Source organism: Cavia porcellus, unplaced genomic scaffold (genome assembly GCF_034190915.1).
Source record: "Cavia porcellus strain 051 isolate PalLab524CR breed Dunkin Hartley unplaced genomic scaffold, mCavPor4.1 scaffold_6, whole genome shotgun sequence".
Classification (NCBI taxonomy): domain Eukaryota; kingdom Metazoa; phylum Chordata; class Mammalia; order Rodentia; family Caviidae; genus Cavia; species Cavia porcellus.
The window spans coordinates 94,651,629-94,667,039 of record NW_026947489.1 but is presented as its reverse complement, the minus strand read 5'-3'; the positions used below and the strand labels follow the sequence as shown (position 1 = coordinate 94,667,039).

General features: G+C 49.1%; 1 protein-coding gene across 7 annotated transcripts in view; it reads right to left on the bottom strand.

Annotated features, from left to right (window-relative positions):
- LOC101788968 (mucin-2-like) overlaps nt 1–15,411 on the bottom strand; it is a 74,545-nt gene that overhangs the window by 20,691 nt on the left and 38,443 nt on the right. For 5 of the 7 annotated variants that reach the window (XR_010048349.1, XM_063251615.1, XM_063251611.1 and 2 more), the window contains 7 exons: nt 15,168–15,239; nt 14,430–14,504; nt 7,520–7,638; nt 4,309–5,870; nt 3,908–4,018; nt 1,739–1,896; nt 648–752 (listed from right to left, as the gene is read on the bottom strand). Coding sequence is in view for 6 of the 7 variants with exons in the window: in XM_063251615.1 (XP_063107685.1) it covers nt 648–752; nt 1,739–1,896; nt 3,908–4,018; nt 4,309–5,870; nt 7,520–7,638; nt 14,430–14,504; nt 15,168–15,239 (2,202 nt within the window). In the remaining variant the exon portion in view is untranslated. The remainder of the gene's footprint in view (nt 1–647; nt 753–1,738; nt 1,897–3,907; nt 4,019–4,308; nt 5,871–7,519; nt 7,639–14,429; nt 14,505–15,167; nt 15,240–15,411) is intronic. The other 2 variants (XM_063251614.1, XM_063251613.1) reach the window with 1 other exon arrangement.

Genomic DNA, 15,411 nt, shown 5'->3' with positions numbered 1-15,411 from the left:
AGCCCGTGTGTCCATAAGAGGGCAGTGTGGGAAGATGTGAGTGTAAAGCTGAAAGTAGAGTGGACATGCCAGAAGTTTGGAGAAGCCAGGATCCTGGACTGCCTGAAAAAAACTTCAAGGTGGGAGCAGAACAGGTCCCAGAGAAGCCATGGCCACCAGAAGTGACATGGAAGTACTTTGTCTCCTTATGACAGAACTTTGCTATGCAATTCAGGCAGGATTCAAACTCACTTAGTACCTCAGACAGGCCTGGAAATCTCAGCAATGTGCCTGCCTCAGTGTCTGAGTGCTGGCATAACAGGCATGAGACTCTGTGCCCAGCTCTGTCAGTTCTGAAGGAAGCAGAGCTTAGTGCACTGAGCACTGAGCAGAGGATGAGCCTCTGTCCCCAAAGTGACTCTCCTGGGACACGCGGTCGAGAAGCCCACACCACCTCCCCAAAGGAAGCAGGTGGCCATGAGTGGCAGCCATGGCAGCCCATGTTCTCCACACCCCTAGCTCCGTGCACATGGGTAGATGGGACTGCCTGCACTGTCCGTGCCACCATGGGCGGGGAGTTTTCTGAGTGGTTTACATTTTTCTTTCAGAAAAATTGCTTTTATTAGCAATGGAAAAAGATTTGCTGGCGCCCAGGGCAGGGTGGTTACCTCAGGGGCACCTCCATCAGGTCGTCACTCTCTGCATCACTTTCTGTGTCGGCTTCCTTGTCCTCGCTGGCAGGTTCTGTAGGAGGCGCCTCCACACTGGGCTTCCTGGAAGAAGATAGCACCAAGTCCAGGCATCTTCCTGTCCTCCTCTCCTGGGGATTCATGTCCTGCCCAGCCACCCTGCATCCTCGGGCCAGCCCTATCCTGTGGGGAGGGCCCTGTCCTGCAACTGCTGGGCCCTGCTGCTCTTCTGCCTATTCAGCCAGGCACCCTTCTGCAGTGAACACGCTGCTGGGAAGAGCACGCTCACCTGACCTTTTCCCCTCACCTCCTTCCACTGAGTCCCATGGTGGCCTCTGGGGTGAGGGAGAAGGGGCATTTCTTTTCCTGGCCTCCTCATCCTACCAGGAAGTCCCAGGAAACCTGTGGCCAGTGCCACCTAGGGGAGCTGTGTAGCTCAAGGGTTTTCATGCTGAGTGCAGTCACTCAGGGTGGGACAGGGAAGCAGTTTCAAGGACACAGCTAGCACCAAAACACAAGAGGTCATTTGTGAACCGGACTGGTGGTGCACACCTGTGATCCAAGCACTTTGGGGGCTGAGGCGGCAGGAGGATCACTAATTCAGGCCCAGCCTGGGCAGTTTAGCAACTTAGGAAGGCTGTATCTCAAAACAAGAAACAAATTATAAAACAAAAAAGCAGCAGCCAGAGATGTAGCTCAGGGCTAAGGCCTTCAATTGCATTACTAAAGAGGAAAACACACAAACTAACACAACACACTGTCAAAGGAGGCTTTCAGGACAGGAGCAGGTGAGGTCCCCACTGCTGTCATTGGTATCACATGCTGAGGACCACAGAGCCCGAGCACAAAGTATGCAGTGATGGAGGGCACTCGCGGGATCCGAGCTGCTCCTCCTGGCACTCGGGAGGGGGCTGTCGCTTGGGCAGGTTGCTCCCCCAAAGCCTCCCTGGCCTTTCCTGCTACATGCTCGCATCACTGCGGTGAGGTCAATGCCCAGGGTCAGAAGACTCGGCCTCCCCTGGTACCCCCACCCTAGGTTGTACCCCTTGGACCCCTTTGGACTCCTTTACCTCCAGGACTCTCGCTCTGTCGCCAAGGCTTTTCGGTGGTAACTCTGGGAAGAAAACGCCATCCTGAGTGTCACCCGCTGCGACTGCTGCCTCCTCAGGGGCTCGTTCCAGGGGCACATCCTGCTCTCCGGGGCTGGACCCCATCCTGTTCTCTGCCTCTGCCACAGCCCACGAGAGGAGGGCCTCACACACAGCTCATATTTAGTGTTTTCTCTGTGGCACTGGGGGAGAACCCAGGGCCTTCACCCAGAGCTACATCCTCAGCCCAGGTTTTATTTTTTTTCTTTTGGGACACAGCTTTGGTAAGTTGTTGCCTGGATGGACTCAGACTCACCATCCTTCCTCAGCCTCCAAGAGGGCTGGGGTGACAAGTATGTGCCTCCACTCCACAGTTCACCCAGGCCTGTGACTCTAGCACTCTGGGAGGCTGCTCAGGCCAGAGGAATGTAAGTTTGAGACCAGTCTGAACAACTTAGCAACTTAATGAAAAGAAAATTAAATACTCGAATACAAAAATGGGCACAGAGGGTAGTTCACTGCAAAGGCCCTGCGTTCAATACTCAGCACCACAAAAATTAAGTAAATAACACAAAAAATAAGACTACATCAAGAAAGAGAGTACAATGCCTATCATTCCTGGTACTGTTTATCCTTCTCCAAGGTCCTAACCAGGGCAGAGAAATAACTAGGATGGCAGAGGTTGGAGAGGATGAGCGAAACCATCACGGTCTGTGTAAGCGACGTGAGACCACCCAGAAGCCCAGGCGATCTGCGGTTGGCATCACAGTGGAGACGCGCACTCTGCAAGGAGCCCAGCAGGAAATGAGGTGGTCACTTGTCCACGGCCAGTGCCCTTCTGTGTTCTGCCCACTACCAGGAAAATGCGAGAGGGGTCTCAGGCAAGCAGCACTGGAGATGCAGCAGACAACAGCTCGAAGGAAACTTGGTGAACACAGGCAGGTCCTCGTGGACCTGAGTGTGCCCCGAGTGCCCAACCAGACACGCCAGCCACCAGAACACTGGACAGATGACAGCCCACATGCAAGTGGTGTGCATGTTCAGTGCAACCTCAGTTACACACAAGGCAGGTTGTTTTTCTTTGGGGCAGGGCCTTGGATAGTGGTTGCCCTGGCCTGCCCAGGCTCAAACTCACCAGAAGGGACCGGAGCCGACTCTGGCAGGGGAAATACGTGAGAGCAGCTCCAACGTGCGTGAAGGAGTGGCAGATGTTCAGCCGGGCTCTGCAGCAAGCAGGCAGCCACTAGCCCGGCTGTATCTACGCCCTGCTCCTCACCTGCTGACCTTGGCGTCTCTCCTGGGAGCCGCCTCTCCCCCACGGTCTACCATGGTTTCAGTTCTCAGAGCTTCACTGTGGCCACAGGAAATGAGGTTGAATGTGATAGAGGGCCCAGGAGGCAGAACTGCAGTGGGCTCTGAGGGTTCTTGGGATCTACAGGTGGGTGAGATGGGGAGGTCTCGGGGATAGAGGTGTTGACACAGGCAGCAGTGGGCCCCGAGGGGCTGCGTGGACGTGGAAAGCTTGGTTACTTGGTCACCCTGCTGGTGAACTGTAACAGCAGGGTAGAGCCTGTCAGCTTATTACATTGCTCTTGTGATAGTCTAGCCTCAGCCTGTGGAGAAATGAGCTAAACCACTGTGCAATCGAAAGTTGACCTGAGGTAAGGCCCCAGAGCAAGTTACGGTCCACGGGCCCCAATTTCCAGCAGCATAAGGTAGAGCCGGCAGCCAGGTTTAACTGAACCTGGAAGCCTACGCCTCGAACCAGGGGCGGGGCACAGGCCCATGCCTTCTCTCCAGAGAGATGGATACTCGCAGGGGGATGCTCATGGGACTGGAGAGGTCCTCAGACTGCAGATGCAGTTTTAGCTTGGAGAAGGCACATGGCCGTGTCCCCTCCGGCTGCCACACTTACCTGCCCAGGACGGGTTAGCCGAGAGCCAGCTTGGCCTCTGTTCCTCAGGGATCCCGGGAGCTCATTTAAAACCTCGCTACTACACTTTTCAGTGAAAGAACGGGGATCAACTCGATCTTAGTGGCTGCACAGGGACGCCGGGCAGGAGGCAGAAGTGGCGCAGACGTTCAGTTCGTGCATTCCGAATCTGTTACCAGGTCAGACGCAGGCCGCAAACGTGAATCAATGGTCCTTACCTGCATGATACAGATGGCGACGATGACAGCCATCAGGATCACAGACAGGGCTGCCAGTGCCAGGATGATGTACATGTAGATGTAAGAGCATTCAGGAACATGCTGTTTGAACTGAAAAAAGAAAAAAAAGGACAATATTGGTTAAACAGCAAAGTGGGGAGGATGATCTTTCACTGCTCAGTGTGCCCTGCTTCGGGGAGCGGCACAGCTGTAGGACCACCCGTCCCTTAGTATGCAGCTGATGCTATGTCCTGTCCCCTGGCTTGGCTCTTTCCTTCTCCCCAGCAGTGAAGCAGGATCATCTTGGCCAAAGCTATGCAGCTGGGACAAGGCGGCGGCTGGAGGCCTGGTCTCCCTGCTGTGGGGCAGACACTGCATGCAGACCCCCGTGGGGGCCTCACCATCACTTGCTCCTGTGGCCCCTTTGGTGTGCTCTGGGCCGTGGTGCCCTGGGTCTCGGTGCCCTGGCTGACGGGGGCAGCCGTATCCAGCTGCTCCAGCTCCCACTGGGCCTGCAACACCTTGGCTTCCTGTTGCTGGCTGAGCAGTGTCAGCAGGTAGCGTGTCCTGGAGAAGAGCTGGGCACAGGCCCGGGTCACTGGGGGCTTGGTGCAGTCTGTTTTCCAAGTGTGGATGATGTGGGAAATGAGCCCTCTCAGGTCCTCATCAGGAATGATCAGCTGGAGCTGCTGGTTCAGCTGAGTTTCTAAGCCATCATCCAGGGACTGCAGCACGGGGGAGGCTGAGACCCTGGGTGGTGAGTCTGTGTCAGAAGTAGAGGCTGCAGCAGAGGTGCGTGATCCTTCTAGCACAGACAGGAAGCGTTGGGCAGGGGAGTCAATGAGGCGCCTCAGTGCCGGGAAATGGGGCCTCTTTGCAGGGCTCTGACCACGGTGCACGCTTCCTTTAGGGAGCTGAGCACCCAGCTTGGCTTGGACTGTTCCAAAGGCCACTGGGGAAACAGTTCTAGCCAGGCGGTGGTGACCCTGCCGTGGACGCAAGGCAGGTACAGTTTGCTTCATTCTCAGGACCCTGTCCTGCGCGTGCTCTATGACCCACATGCTGTGGGTGAAGTCTTCCCCCCTGTTCCTCACCACTGGTGGGGCTTTGGCAGGGGTGGCAGTGGGGGACCTGCCCAGAGGGGGAGCTCGCAGGGAGGTAGAGGCGGCTGCCCGCTGTGCCTGTGTGTGGACGGGGTTTCTGGCCAGGTTCCTGGGCCTAGGTGCCCCTGTGCTGCTACTCCAGGTCCGTGGCACTGGGGACCCCAAGGCTTCTATGAAGGGCCGGGCAGCCCGCCTCTCCCTGACCTGCTGCTTCCCCATGTCCTTGAGCAGTCTTTTCAAGATGCCCTTCGGGCCCCTGTGGACCCTGTCCCCTGTCCACAGTCTTCTCCTTCCATGCTGATCCTCAGCCATGCTGTCTCCCTGTGTTTGAGCCTTTTTCAATGTTTTGGAAGAAACTTGGGGTTGCAATTTGGGGCCCAAAAGACTGGGCTGCGTAAGAGTGAGACTGTCCTCTTCCTTCTTAACCTGTTTGATTTTTTTCTGAATTTCTGCATCCAACCAATTTTGGAGGAAATACAGCCATTGTAATTTATTTTTGTAAGCTGAACTGTTGGACTCAGGCATAAAGGACTTCCTTATATTCTTTTTTAAAGAAGCCTGATCATTGTCTGGCTCTAGTGTATTCATGAAAAGCAGCTCAATGAGCGGCATGAGCCTGGCCTTCAGGTCCCCAGGGTCTCCCTTTGAGAAGAACGGCAGGATGTAACTGAGCGCGTTGATCACATCACTTCCGTTATGGAAGTCGAGCTGCTGGTCCACGAAGCCTGACCAACTGACACTGCCTTCCTGGGAAGGTGACCTTGCAGATTTGATGGTCAGCTCGATACTGGTGGCCTTCTTCCGGGCCTGGAATGCCTTCATGAGCGGCCCTTCCACGTTCCCCATAGCTGCCGCTTCAACTGCCGGAAAAGGAGAGACGGGTTTTGGTCAGGGATACTTCCACCCACGGCCACATGTTCCGGCCACCTAAAATAGGGGTCACTTAGAAGGCAGAAAACTAAACCCAGACTTAACCAGCAGCAGCAGAGAGAGGAAAGACTGCTTTCAGCAGGACCCATCAGGAGGGCTTGTGGGGCCACAGGGCCGGCCACTCTCAGGACAGCCGCTGGGTGTGGCAGGGAGCAGTGGGCCAGTAGGCTCTTCACTTCCCAGGGCCGCTAGTGTCCACTCCAGCTACACAGGGAGTGCAAGGCTCCCCTTGGCACCTGCTCCCGTGTGTCATGTTCTCACTGCCATCATAGATAACCACGATGGATGACAGCCTTCTTAGGGATAGCAAGGCACGCATGAGGAAGCAGAGGTCCCTTTTGCTCACAGGTCCTTCCCTTGGTCCCCGCCCCCAACTATCACAGCCCCAAAACAAAAGGCTCCTCGCAGAAAGATGTATTATGTCTGCCCTGATTCATTCTTTTTGTTTGTTTTGTCTTTTTCCTTTTTATCGGTACCGGGGATTAAACTCATGACTGCCTGCTTGCAAGGCAGGCACTTATGCCGCTGAGCTAAATCCCCAGCCCCTGCCCTGATTCATTCTTCATTTTGGCAGAGATCTGGGGTACAGATTAAGAGATTTTTAATTTGCTCAGTTTTGTACCTATGCAGACTAAAGTGGGGTAAGTCTACAGAAGGCTGGCAATTTCCAGATAAACATTACTTTGTACAAGAGGACTGGGGTGCAGCTCAGTGGCACAGCATTCAATTCCCGGCAGCAAAAAAAAAAAAAAAAAAGTCCAACAGAAGCAGCTGCTTCTCAGCCGCCCGCTTCCTTTCCATCCACCCCTGCCGCTCTCCGAGGGAACCAGCCAATGTGTCTGACTGCGTGGAGGGAAGGTGCCATCGTGCGACTGAATCTCTTTCTCACAACAGAGGTGCGTGGGCTGAGGGGAGCCCAGGTGTGGGGACAGAGAGCCCGGCACCTCTGGTCCTGTTCTCTTGTTTTGTGTGAGGAGGTGAGAAGCCTATTTTACTCTCTTCTAGCAAGAAGAAAAAACGGAATGGGGGAGACTCATCCCCCCTGGGACATGCGCCGCCAAAGCCAGGGCAAGCATTGCTTTTCTGTAAGCAGCGAGCGCGGTTTCTCTACTGTCCCAGCCAGCAGAGTCCTGTCCTATCTGAGGGGAAATCAATCCGCGCTGGCACCATTACATGGATACGAAGGAAGTGGAAACGTGGAATGCACAGAAGCCCCCAGACTCACGTGGGTGGAAAGAGGACGCTTCGAGCAGCGTGGAGCGGGCCGGTGAGCCATGGGGCGCCCTCTTCCCTTCCAGGAGCAGGGCCAGTTTCTGCTTATGGGATCAGAAACTCAGCTTCACATGCAAGAGCCTCCCTTATTCTCCCAGGAAACCACACACACCAATAGAGCTCTCAGATCTGGACACGAGGGAGCTGCCTGCTGCACATCAGCACTTGCAAGCCATGGGCACCGCTGAGGGCGCCGGGCAGCTGCAGCAAGGACATCCTTATTTAAACACCTATCACCACCACTTCGAGGTTAAAGATGGGAAACCAAGGAAGAACGACAACGGGGCCTCGGGTCCCCGACACTCACTGCACTGCGTGGTGTTGGACACGCAGGCGCCGTTGCAGTGCAGCTTCACTGTCTGGCACACGACCTCGATGTCGCTTTTAAACTGGCAGAGGCAGCAGACCATGTGGCTTGGTAAGATCCTGAGGCCAGAGCACGGAGAAGCAAATCAGTGGAGAGGCTCCCACAGCGAGGGAGGCATGCACCCACTGCTTTGGGAAGTGGGGAACAGGAGGGCGCGCCCTGCGCCGGGAAACGCCTTGGTTTACCCTCGGGGTGGTGTTTAGTAACCACAGAGATGGCACTGGAGCCTGTGAGGGGGGCTGGGGTGCAGCTCGGGGCAGAGCTGGCCTGGCGCCTCCCGGGTCTAGGTTTGGACCTCAGAACTACAAAGAGGAGGAGGAGGGAAGGAAAGTGGGGACAAGGCGAGGAAGAGCACATGAATTCATAATGAGCCTCAAAAAGAAAAGGGGTGGCCGTTTTTTAACAGAATGATAGCAGCTAAGAGGCGAAGAAGGAACGCTAGAGTTGGAAATTGTCAACTCAGTGTCAGTGGTGTGATAATGGGTTCAGGCAAGGCTTCCTGCAGATGGGATGTGCAGCTGGAGAGAAAGGCCTCAGGGCGGTGGGATCTTCACTTACCTCAGGTTATTCACCCACAAGTTATTCCTCAGTAACTTACTTTACCGAAGAGAAAAATCGCTATAGAGTGAGGCACTCTGGGTGACAGCTCCCTCCCAAGTGAGAAGCTCAGCATCACGGGCAGCTGGGGTCAGGAGGGAGGAAGGACGGGTCCCCTGTGCCATGTGCTCCCCCAAATGCTTAACTCGCACTGACCCACGAGGAGAGCAGACTACTCACAGGACAAGTGTCTTAGACACCCGGGAGGCTCAGAGGACCCTCAGTTTCACATGGGGCAGGGACACTCTGTCCTGCTGCCAGCCTGGACCCCGTAGGACACATGGGCCTCACACTCAGGTCCTGCTATAGCCTCCGTGAACAGGGAGCTTCAGACTAAAGGCTGCTATGGCAGCACCGCCTCACAGATCCTCCATGATGGGTCCCAGCTCAGTCAAATGGCTTGGGGTGACATCGCCCCAAATACAAGCAAATATACATATACAAGCGGGTTTTTAAGAGGATACAAATATGTCATGCCCAACAAATTAAAATTATCTTTTGGAGTCTAATAAATTTATTGGGAGGTAATCCCAGCAATAGGGAGGTTGAGGCAGGAGGATCACTGTAAATTTGAGGCTAGCCTAGGTTACACAGTGAACTATGTAACTCTTCCAAAAAGAAAAAGAAATTACTCAGTAATCAAAGAAGTAAGAAAATATGGTCCATGACTTGGTTAGAGGCCATAACCAACAAAACAGGTATTCAGGATGAGCTAATAAAGACATTAAGTTATTTATCATAAATGTGCGCACCTCAGACTCTCACCACAGAGACTGAACATGTCCACAGAGCAGGCTGGTGCCTGTCCTTCCCAGGGAGCCCTGGTCAAGGCCCTGTCCTCAGGGCCTCAGGGCTGAGAAGGCCAGTGGGCAGCGCTTTAGCTGCAGAGGGAGGCGCCAAGTGATTTGGGCAAGGCTGAAGAGGAGACCAGGTTGGACTCTGGAGCTGTGAACACCTCAGGGGTCAGCAGCAGATGTGGTGACACAAAGCCCGCCTCAGGTCAGAGCCTCTTTCTGAAGGGGTCCTGTGCAATCTTCTGCCCACTGAGTGCCAAGTGAACTCCACCTCCCTCACAAGAGGGTGTGTGGGCTGCTGATGGGACACACAGCATCTCCACAGGCCTTACAGAAACACTGCTCATAATAAGAACCCAGACAGGAATCCACCAGGGAAAACAAACAATTATAGGGAGGAGAAAAAAGAAGGAACCAACAGCAGCAAAATAACATGACAAGGGAAGTCAATATGTATCCATTATAACTATCAATGTTAATGGTCTCAATTTACCAGTCAAGAGACACAGACTGGCAGAATGGGTCAAGAAGCAAGATCCAATAATATCCTGCATAGAAGAAACATATCTAATTCAAAAATAAATTCATAGATTGAAAGTCAAAGGATGGAAAAGCAATACTTCATGCAACAGGAACCCAGAAAAAATCAGAGTAGCTATTCTATTTGCAGACAAAGCAGATTTCAAGCACAAACTGCATAAGAGACAAAAAAAAGGTCACTATGTCCTTAAAAAAGAACAACCCAAGAGGAAGAGATAAGAGTCATAACTATATGTACACTCGATTATGCAAAACAAATATTAACAGACACAAAAAGTCAAATAGGCATTAATACAACCCCCACTGTAACAAATAGATCAACTAGACAAAAAAAATCAATGAAATACTAGAACTGAACCAAACTTTTGAACAAATGGACTTGTAGATGTCTGCAGTGTATTTCAACCCACAACATCAGAATACACATTCTCAGCTGCACATGGAATGTTCTCCAAAATAGACCACACATTAACTCATGGAACAAGCTTAAGTAAATGCAAAGGAATTGAAATTATCCCATGCATATTATCAAACCATAATGCAATGAAGTTGGAAATCAGTTGCAAAAGAAACTGAGAAGTTCATAAGCACATGGAAATTAAATAACACTCTGCTGAACAACCAATGGGTCACAGATGAAATTAAAGACAAAATGAGAGTGTTTCTACAATTAAACAATAAGTCTGATACAATGTACTAGAACTCATGGGACACAAAGCAGTCTGACAAAGGAAATTTACAGTGGGAATACCCATATCAGGAAACAGAACAAGCTCATACAAACAACTTAATGGTGAACCGCAAACATCTAGAAAAAGAAGAGCAGGCTAAGCCAAAAGGTCATACCAGGGAGGAAATTATAAAGATCAGAGCAGAAATTAACACACTGTGACTAAAAATACAAAGAATCAATGAATCATAGAGTTGGTTCTTTGAAAGATTAAATAAAATTTACAAATCCTTAGCCAATCTTATTTTAAAAAAGAAAATAAAAGACTCAAATCCATGCAACTAGGAATGAAAAGGGTGAAATCACCAACAGACCCTGCAGAAATCCAGACCATCATCTATACCTACTTTGAGAACTTGTGTTCTAATAAGATGGAAAATGCAGAAGAAATGGAAAGATTTCTAGATACATACAAATTGCCAAAACTGAGTCAAGAAGATATAAAAACCCTAAAAAAAAGTATCAGCCAATAAAATCGAAGACGTAGTTAAAACCTATCAACAAAGAAAAGCCCAGGCCCTGACGGATTCACTGCTGAATTCTATGAGAAATTTAGAGAAGACCTCACACTGCTATTTCTCAAACTCTTTAATGAAATTGAATGGGAAACAATATTTCCAAATTTATTCCTGGAAGAAAGCATCACCCTGATACTAAAACCAGAAAAAAAAACCAACTAAGAAAGGGCATTACAGACCAATTTCCCTAATGAACATTGATGCAAAAATCCTCTGTGAAATACTGGCAAATAGACTGCAGCAAATAGTCAAGAAGATTATACACTGTGATCATCCCAAGGATTCAGGGGTGGTTCAACATATATAAATTCATAAATGTAATACACCATATTAACAGCCAAGTACAAAAATCATATGATCATCTCAATAGATGCAGAAAAAGCTTTTGACAAAGTCCAGCACTGATTCATGACAAAAATCCTACAGAAAATTGGAACAGATGGTCTTTATCTCAATCCAATAAAAGCCATCTACGACAAACCAACAGTCACCATCATACTAAATGGACAAAAACTGAAAACTATTTTTCTAAAACCAGAAACAGAACTAAAATGTTCACTGTCTCCATTCTAATTCAACATAGTCCTGGAAACTTTACCTGGAGCAAGTAGACAAAAGAAAGAAGAGGAATAAAATAGGAAAGAAAGAAGTTAAACTATCATTATTTGCAGATGACAAGATACTCCACTTAGAAGACCCCAAAAACTCCACCAAAAGATTACTAGATTTAATAAGAAAATTCGGTAACGTAGCTGGTTATAAAGTCAACACTCAAAAACCAATAGCCTTTCTGTACATGAATAATAAATTCACTGAGAGAGAATAAAGGAAACCGCACCTTTCACAATAGCATCCAAAAAATTGCAATACCTAGAAATGAATCTAACAAAGAATGTAAAACAGATATTAAAAACTATAATAGAGATACTAAAACTACAGTACTCTGAAAAAGGAGACTGAAGAAGATATTAGAAAATGGAGAGATATGCTGTGCTCTTGGGTAGGAACAACCAATATAGTGAAAATAGCCATGCTTTCAAAACTGTTACAGTTTTCAGTGCAATCCCAATCAAAATTCCAATAGCATATCTCATAGAATTCAGAGAAAACAATCCTAAAATTCATCCGGTATCAGAAGAGACCTAGAATAGCAAAGGGGATACTGGGCAACAAAGACAAGGCAGGGGGCCTCACAATCCCTGACTTGAAATTATACTATAAAGCTCCTGTGATAAAAACAGTACAGTACTGGAGAAAAAAAAATACCACCAGACCCGAAGATCAATGAAACAGATGAGAAGATGCAGAAACAACTCCAGACATACTAAGTCATCTTATGTTTGACAAAGGTGCCACACATTCACTGGAGGAAAGATAACCTCTGTAATAAATGGTGCTGGAAAAACTGGCTCTACACATGCCAAAGATTAAAATTGGACTCATATCTTTCACCATGCTAAAATCTTTCACTAAGCTAAAGTCAGAATGGATCAAAGATCTTACTATTTGGGGGGGGGGGAGCACCAAGGATCAAACTCATGACCTCATGCTTGCCAGGTAGGTGCTTATGCCATTGAGCTAAATCCCTAGTCCCAAAAATATTAATATTAAAACAGAAGCATTAAATCTTCTGGAAGACAGTAGGTAAAACTCTTGAAGACACTGGTGTAGGCAAAGACTTTATGAACAAAATCCTGACTGCACAAGAATTATCACAGAGAATCAACAACTGGGACCTCATCTTACTGAAAAGCTTTTGCACAGGAGAGAAACCACCAACAGAGTGAAGAGACAACATGGGAGAAAACGTTTGTCAGCTGCTCCTCAGACAAAGTATTACTATTGAGAACATAAAAAGAACTCAAAACAGGGCTGGGGATTTGGCATAAGTGCCTGCCTGGCAAGTGTGAGGTCACGAGTTCAATCCCCAGTACCAAAATTTTAAAAAAAAAAACCTCAAAACAATCAGTTCTCCCAGATTTAAAGACCCAGTTAAAAACCGGGCATCTGGAGCTGGTGATTTAGCTCAGCGGCATAAGCACCTGCCTTGCAAGCAGGCGGCCGTGAGTTCGATCCCCGGTACCAATAAAAATGAAAAAGACAAAAAAAAAAAAAAAAAAAAAAAAAAACGGGCATCTGACATGAGTATACACTTCTCAGATGAGGAAATATGAGCAGCAAGTAAATATGTGAAAAAATGTTCAACAGCACTGGTTATTCTAGAGATGCAAATTAAAATAACACTGTGGTTCCACCTCACCCCAGAAAGAATGGCTATCATAAAAAAATCAACCAGTAACAAATGCTGGAAAGGCTGTAGGGAAAAAGCAATCTTTCTGTACTGTTGGTGGGAGTGCAGACTGGTGCAACCACTGTGGAAATCAGTGTGGAGATGCCTCAAAAAACTAGGACTAGAGGTCCCATTCAACCCATCTATTTCCCTTTTGTGTGTCTTCCCAAACGAGTTAAAAACGTCATACCACAGTGAAGTATGTGTACCCATGTTTATAGCAGCACAGTTTGTAATAGCCAAATCTTGGTTTTAGCTTTTTTTTTTTTTTTTTGTAGTACTGGGGATTGAACTCATGACCTTGTGCTTACCAGGCAGGCACTTACACCACTGAGCTAAATCCCCAGCAATAGCCAAATCTTGGAAACAACCTCAATGCCCATCGACTGAGGAATAGATAAAAAGGTGGTATTTTTATGCAGTGGAACACTATTCAGCCATAAAGAAGAATAAACTGGAGACTTTTATAGGCAAATGGAGAAGACCATACTAAAAAGTGAAATAAATAAGACACACCTGTGTAAACTTGTTCCTCAGAACAAAAAAGCCACAATCAGAAAAAACATTCTCTAAACACAAGTCAGTGAAAAGGGCCATGTATCTGGGTACACAAAGAACACTTCGTTTTGCTTCAGCATTTCAGATAGCGTCTTGCTCTAGAGTTTAGGTTCCCCTCAGCCTCACTCCATAGCCCAGGCTAAACTGTACCTTGCAGGACCCTTACTCGTGCTAAGTGAATAAAAGCGAGTCACAAGAGGCTAGTACTGCATGGTTTCATTTCTTTTTCTATTTTTTTTTTATCAGTACCGGGGATCGAACTCACAACTGCACGCTTGCAAGGCAGGCGCTTATGCTGCTGAGCTAAATCCCTAGCCCCCGTGGCTTCATTTCTAAACTGCGCCAGCAAAGGGGGAACTCTGGGGTCGGAAGTGAAGGTTGGCAGTTTGCAGGGCTGCTTATGGGAAGAGCAGATGGGTGGCAAAGGAACACTGGGAGCTCTGCATGGCCACCCCACGTGGTTTACAGCACTACTGGGGTCACACCATGGGCTCCTTCATTCCACTGTGCCTGGGAACACTGGGGATTTATGACATGGCTGCCAGACCTCAGCAATCCCCATTTAGGAGAACAGTGAGCCAAGCCTGGAGGGCTGGTGCAGCACGTCTGCAGTCCCAGCAATCGGGAGGCTGAGGCAGGAGGACCGCTGCAAATTCCAGGCCACCTGGGGCTATAGAGTGAGTTCAGGACGCCCGCCAGAAAGTCGGAGAGAGACACAGACACAGATAGAGACACAGACACAGACACACAGACAGTGAGAGACAGAGGACAGTAAAACCTGACAAAATAAAAATGAAGTGAAACAATCTAGGGAAGGACTTACAGCATCTCCAGCTCCCGCGTCACAGTGAGGACATTCTCCAGGACCACCAGGCGCACGTGCGTGGCTCCCAAGTCTCTAAAGGAGGAGAAGAGAGCCTGATGGAGTCACGGGGACCCCTGCCTTTCGGCAGGTGCCCCCCGGCCGAGCCAGGGCTTCAGTCTTGCCTCCCCCCGTGCGAAAGTTTATGTATCCCAGAGGAAGATCCCAGCGGCCTCTTCAGGAAGACACTGAACATCTGCCTCCTCCCAGTAATGGTCTTACCATCGAAGAGCAGGACCTGTGTTAAACCGGCTGCTGCTCATTCCCATATGGGCATCCCCTCCCGGCTCCCAATCGCTTGGGTTTTAGTCATAGCACTCTGCTTTCCCGGATGGGCAACGTCCTCACACCCGAGTGCCTGTCCCAGACCCATAGCCCTCAGCATAGCTTCTACCCCCCAAGTCTCCTGCCCATTACACGTCCATCCATCTGTCCTTCCTTCCTGTCTTTTTTTTAGATGGGGTCTCCCTATCTGTCCTTGAATTCGAGAAAATCCTCCTGTCTCAGCCTCCTGAATGCTGGGATTACAGGTGTGCACCACCACGCCCAGCTATACATCATTTTAACCTTTCTTTTGCTAGTTATTTTTTTCAATAACCCGATTAAAATTAACATTAGATTCAATACTTAACCTTTGATGGAAGGAACTGAGAAGGGCAGAAGCCTGAGCATGGCTTGTAAGAGTACGGCTGTACTTACAGGTATTTTAAAGCTGGTAATTTAAAAAGAGATGGATCTTCGATAGTTGTCAGAGGGTTATGGTTGAGAATTCTGAAAAAGGCAATGGAATTAAAATCATCTAGAGTTTCAACATGTATGAGACAACATGAAAAGTATATATTCCTTTTTTGACAGTGAACTAACAGATTAAACATCGCCTGCTGTGACTACCTGTGAGTAACCCTGAGAGCCCGGAGAGCCCTGTTCCTTTGAGAACGAGAAC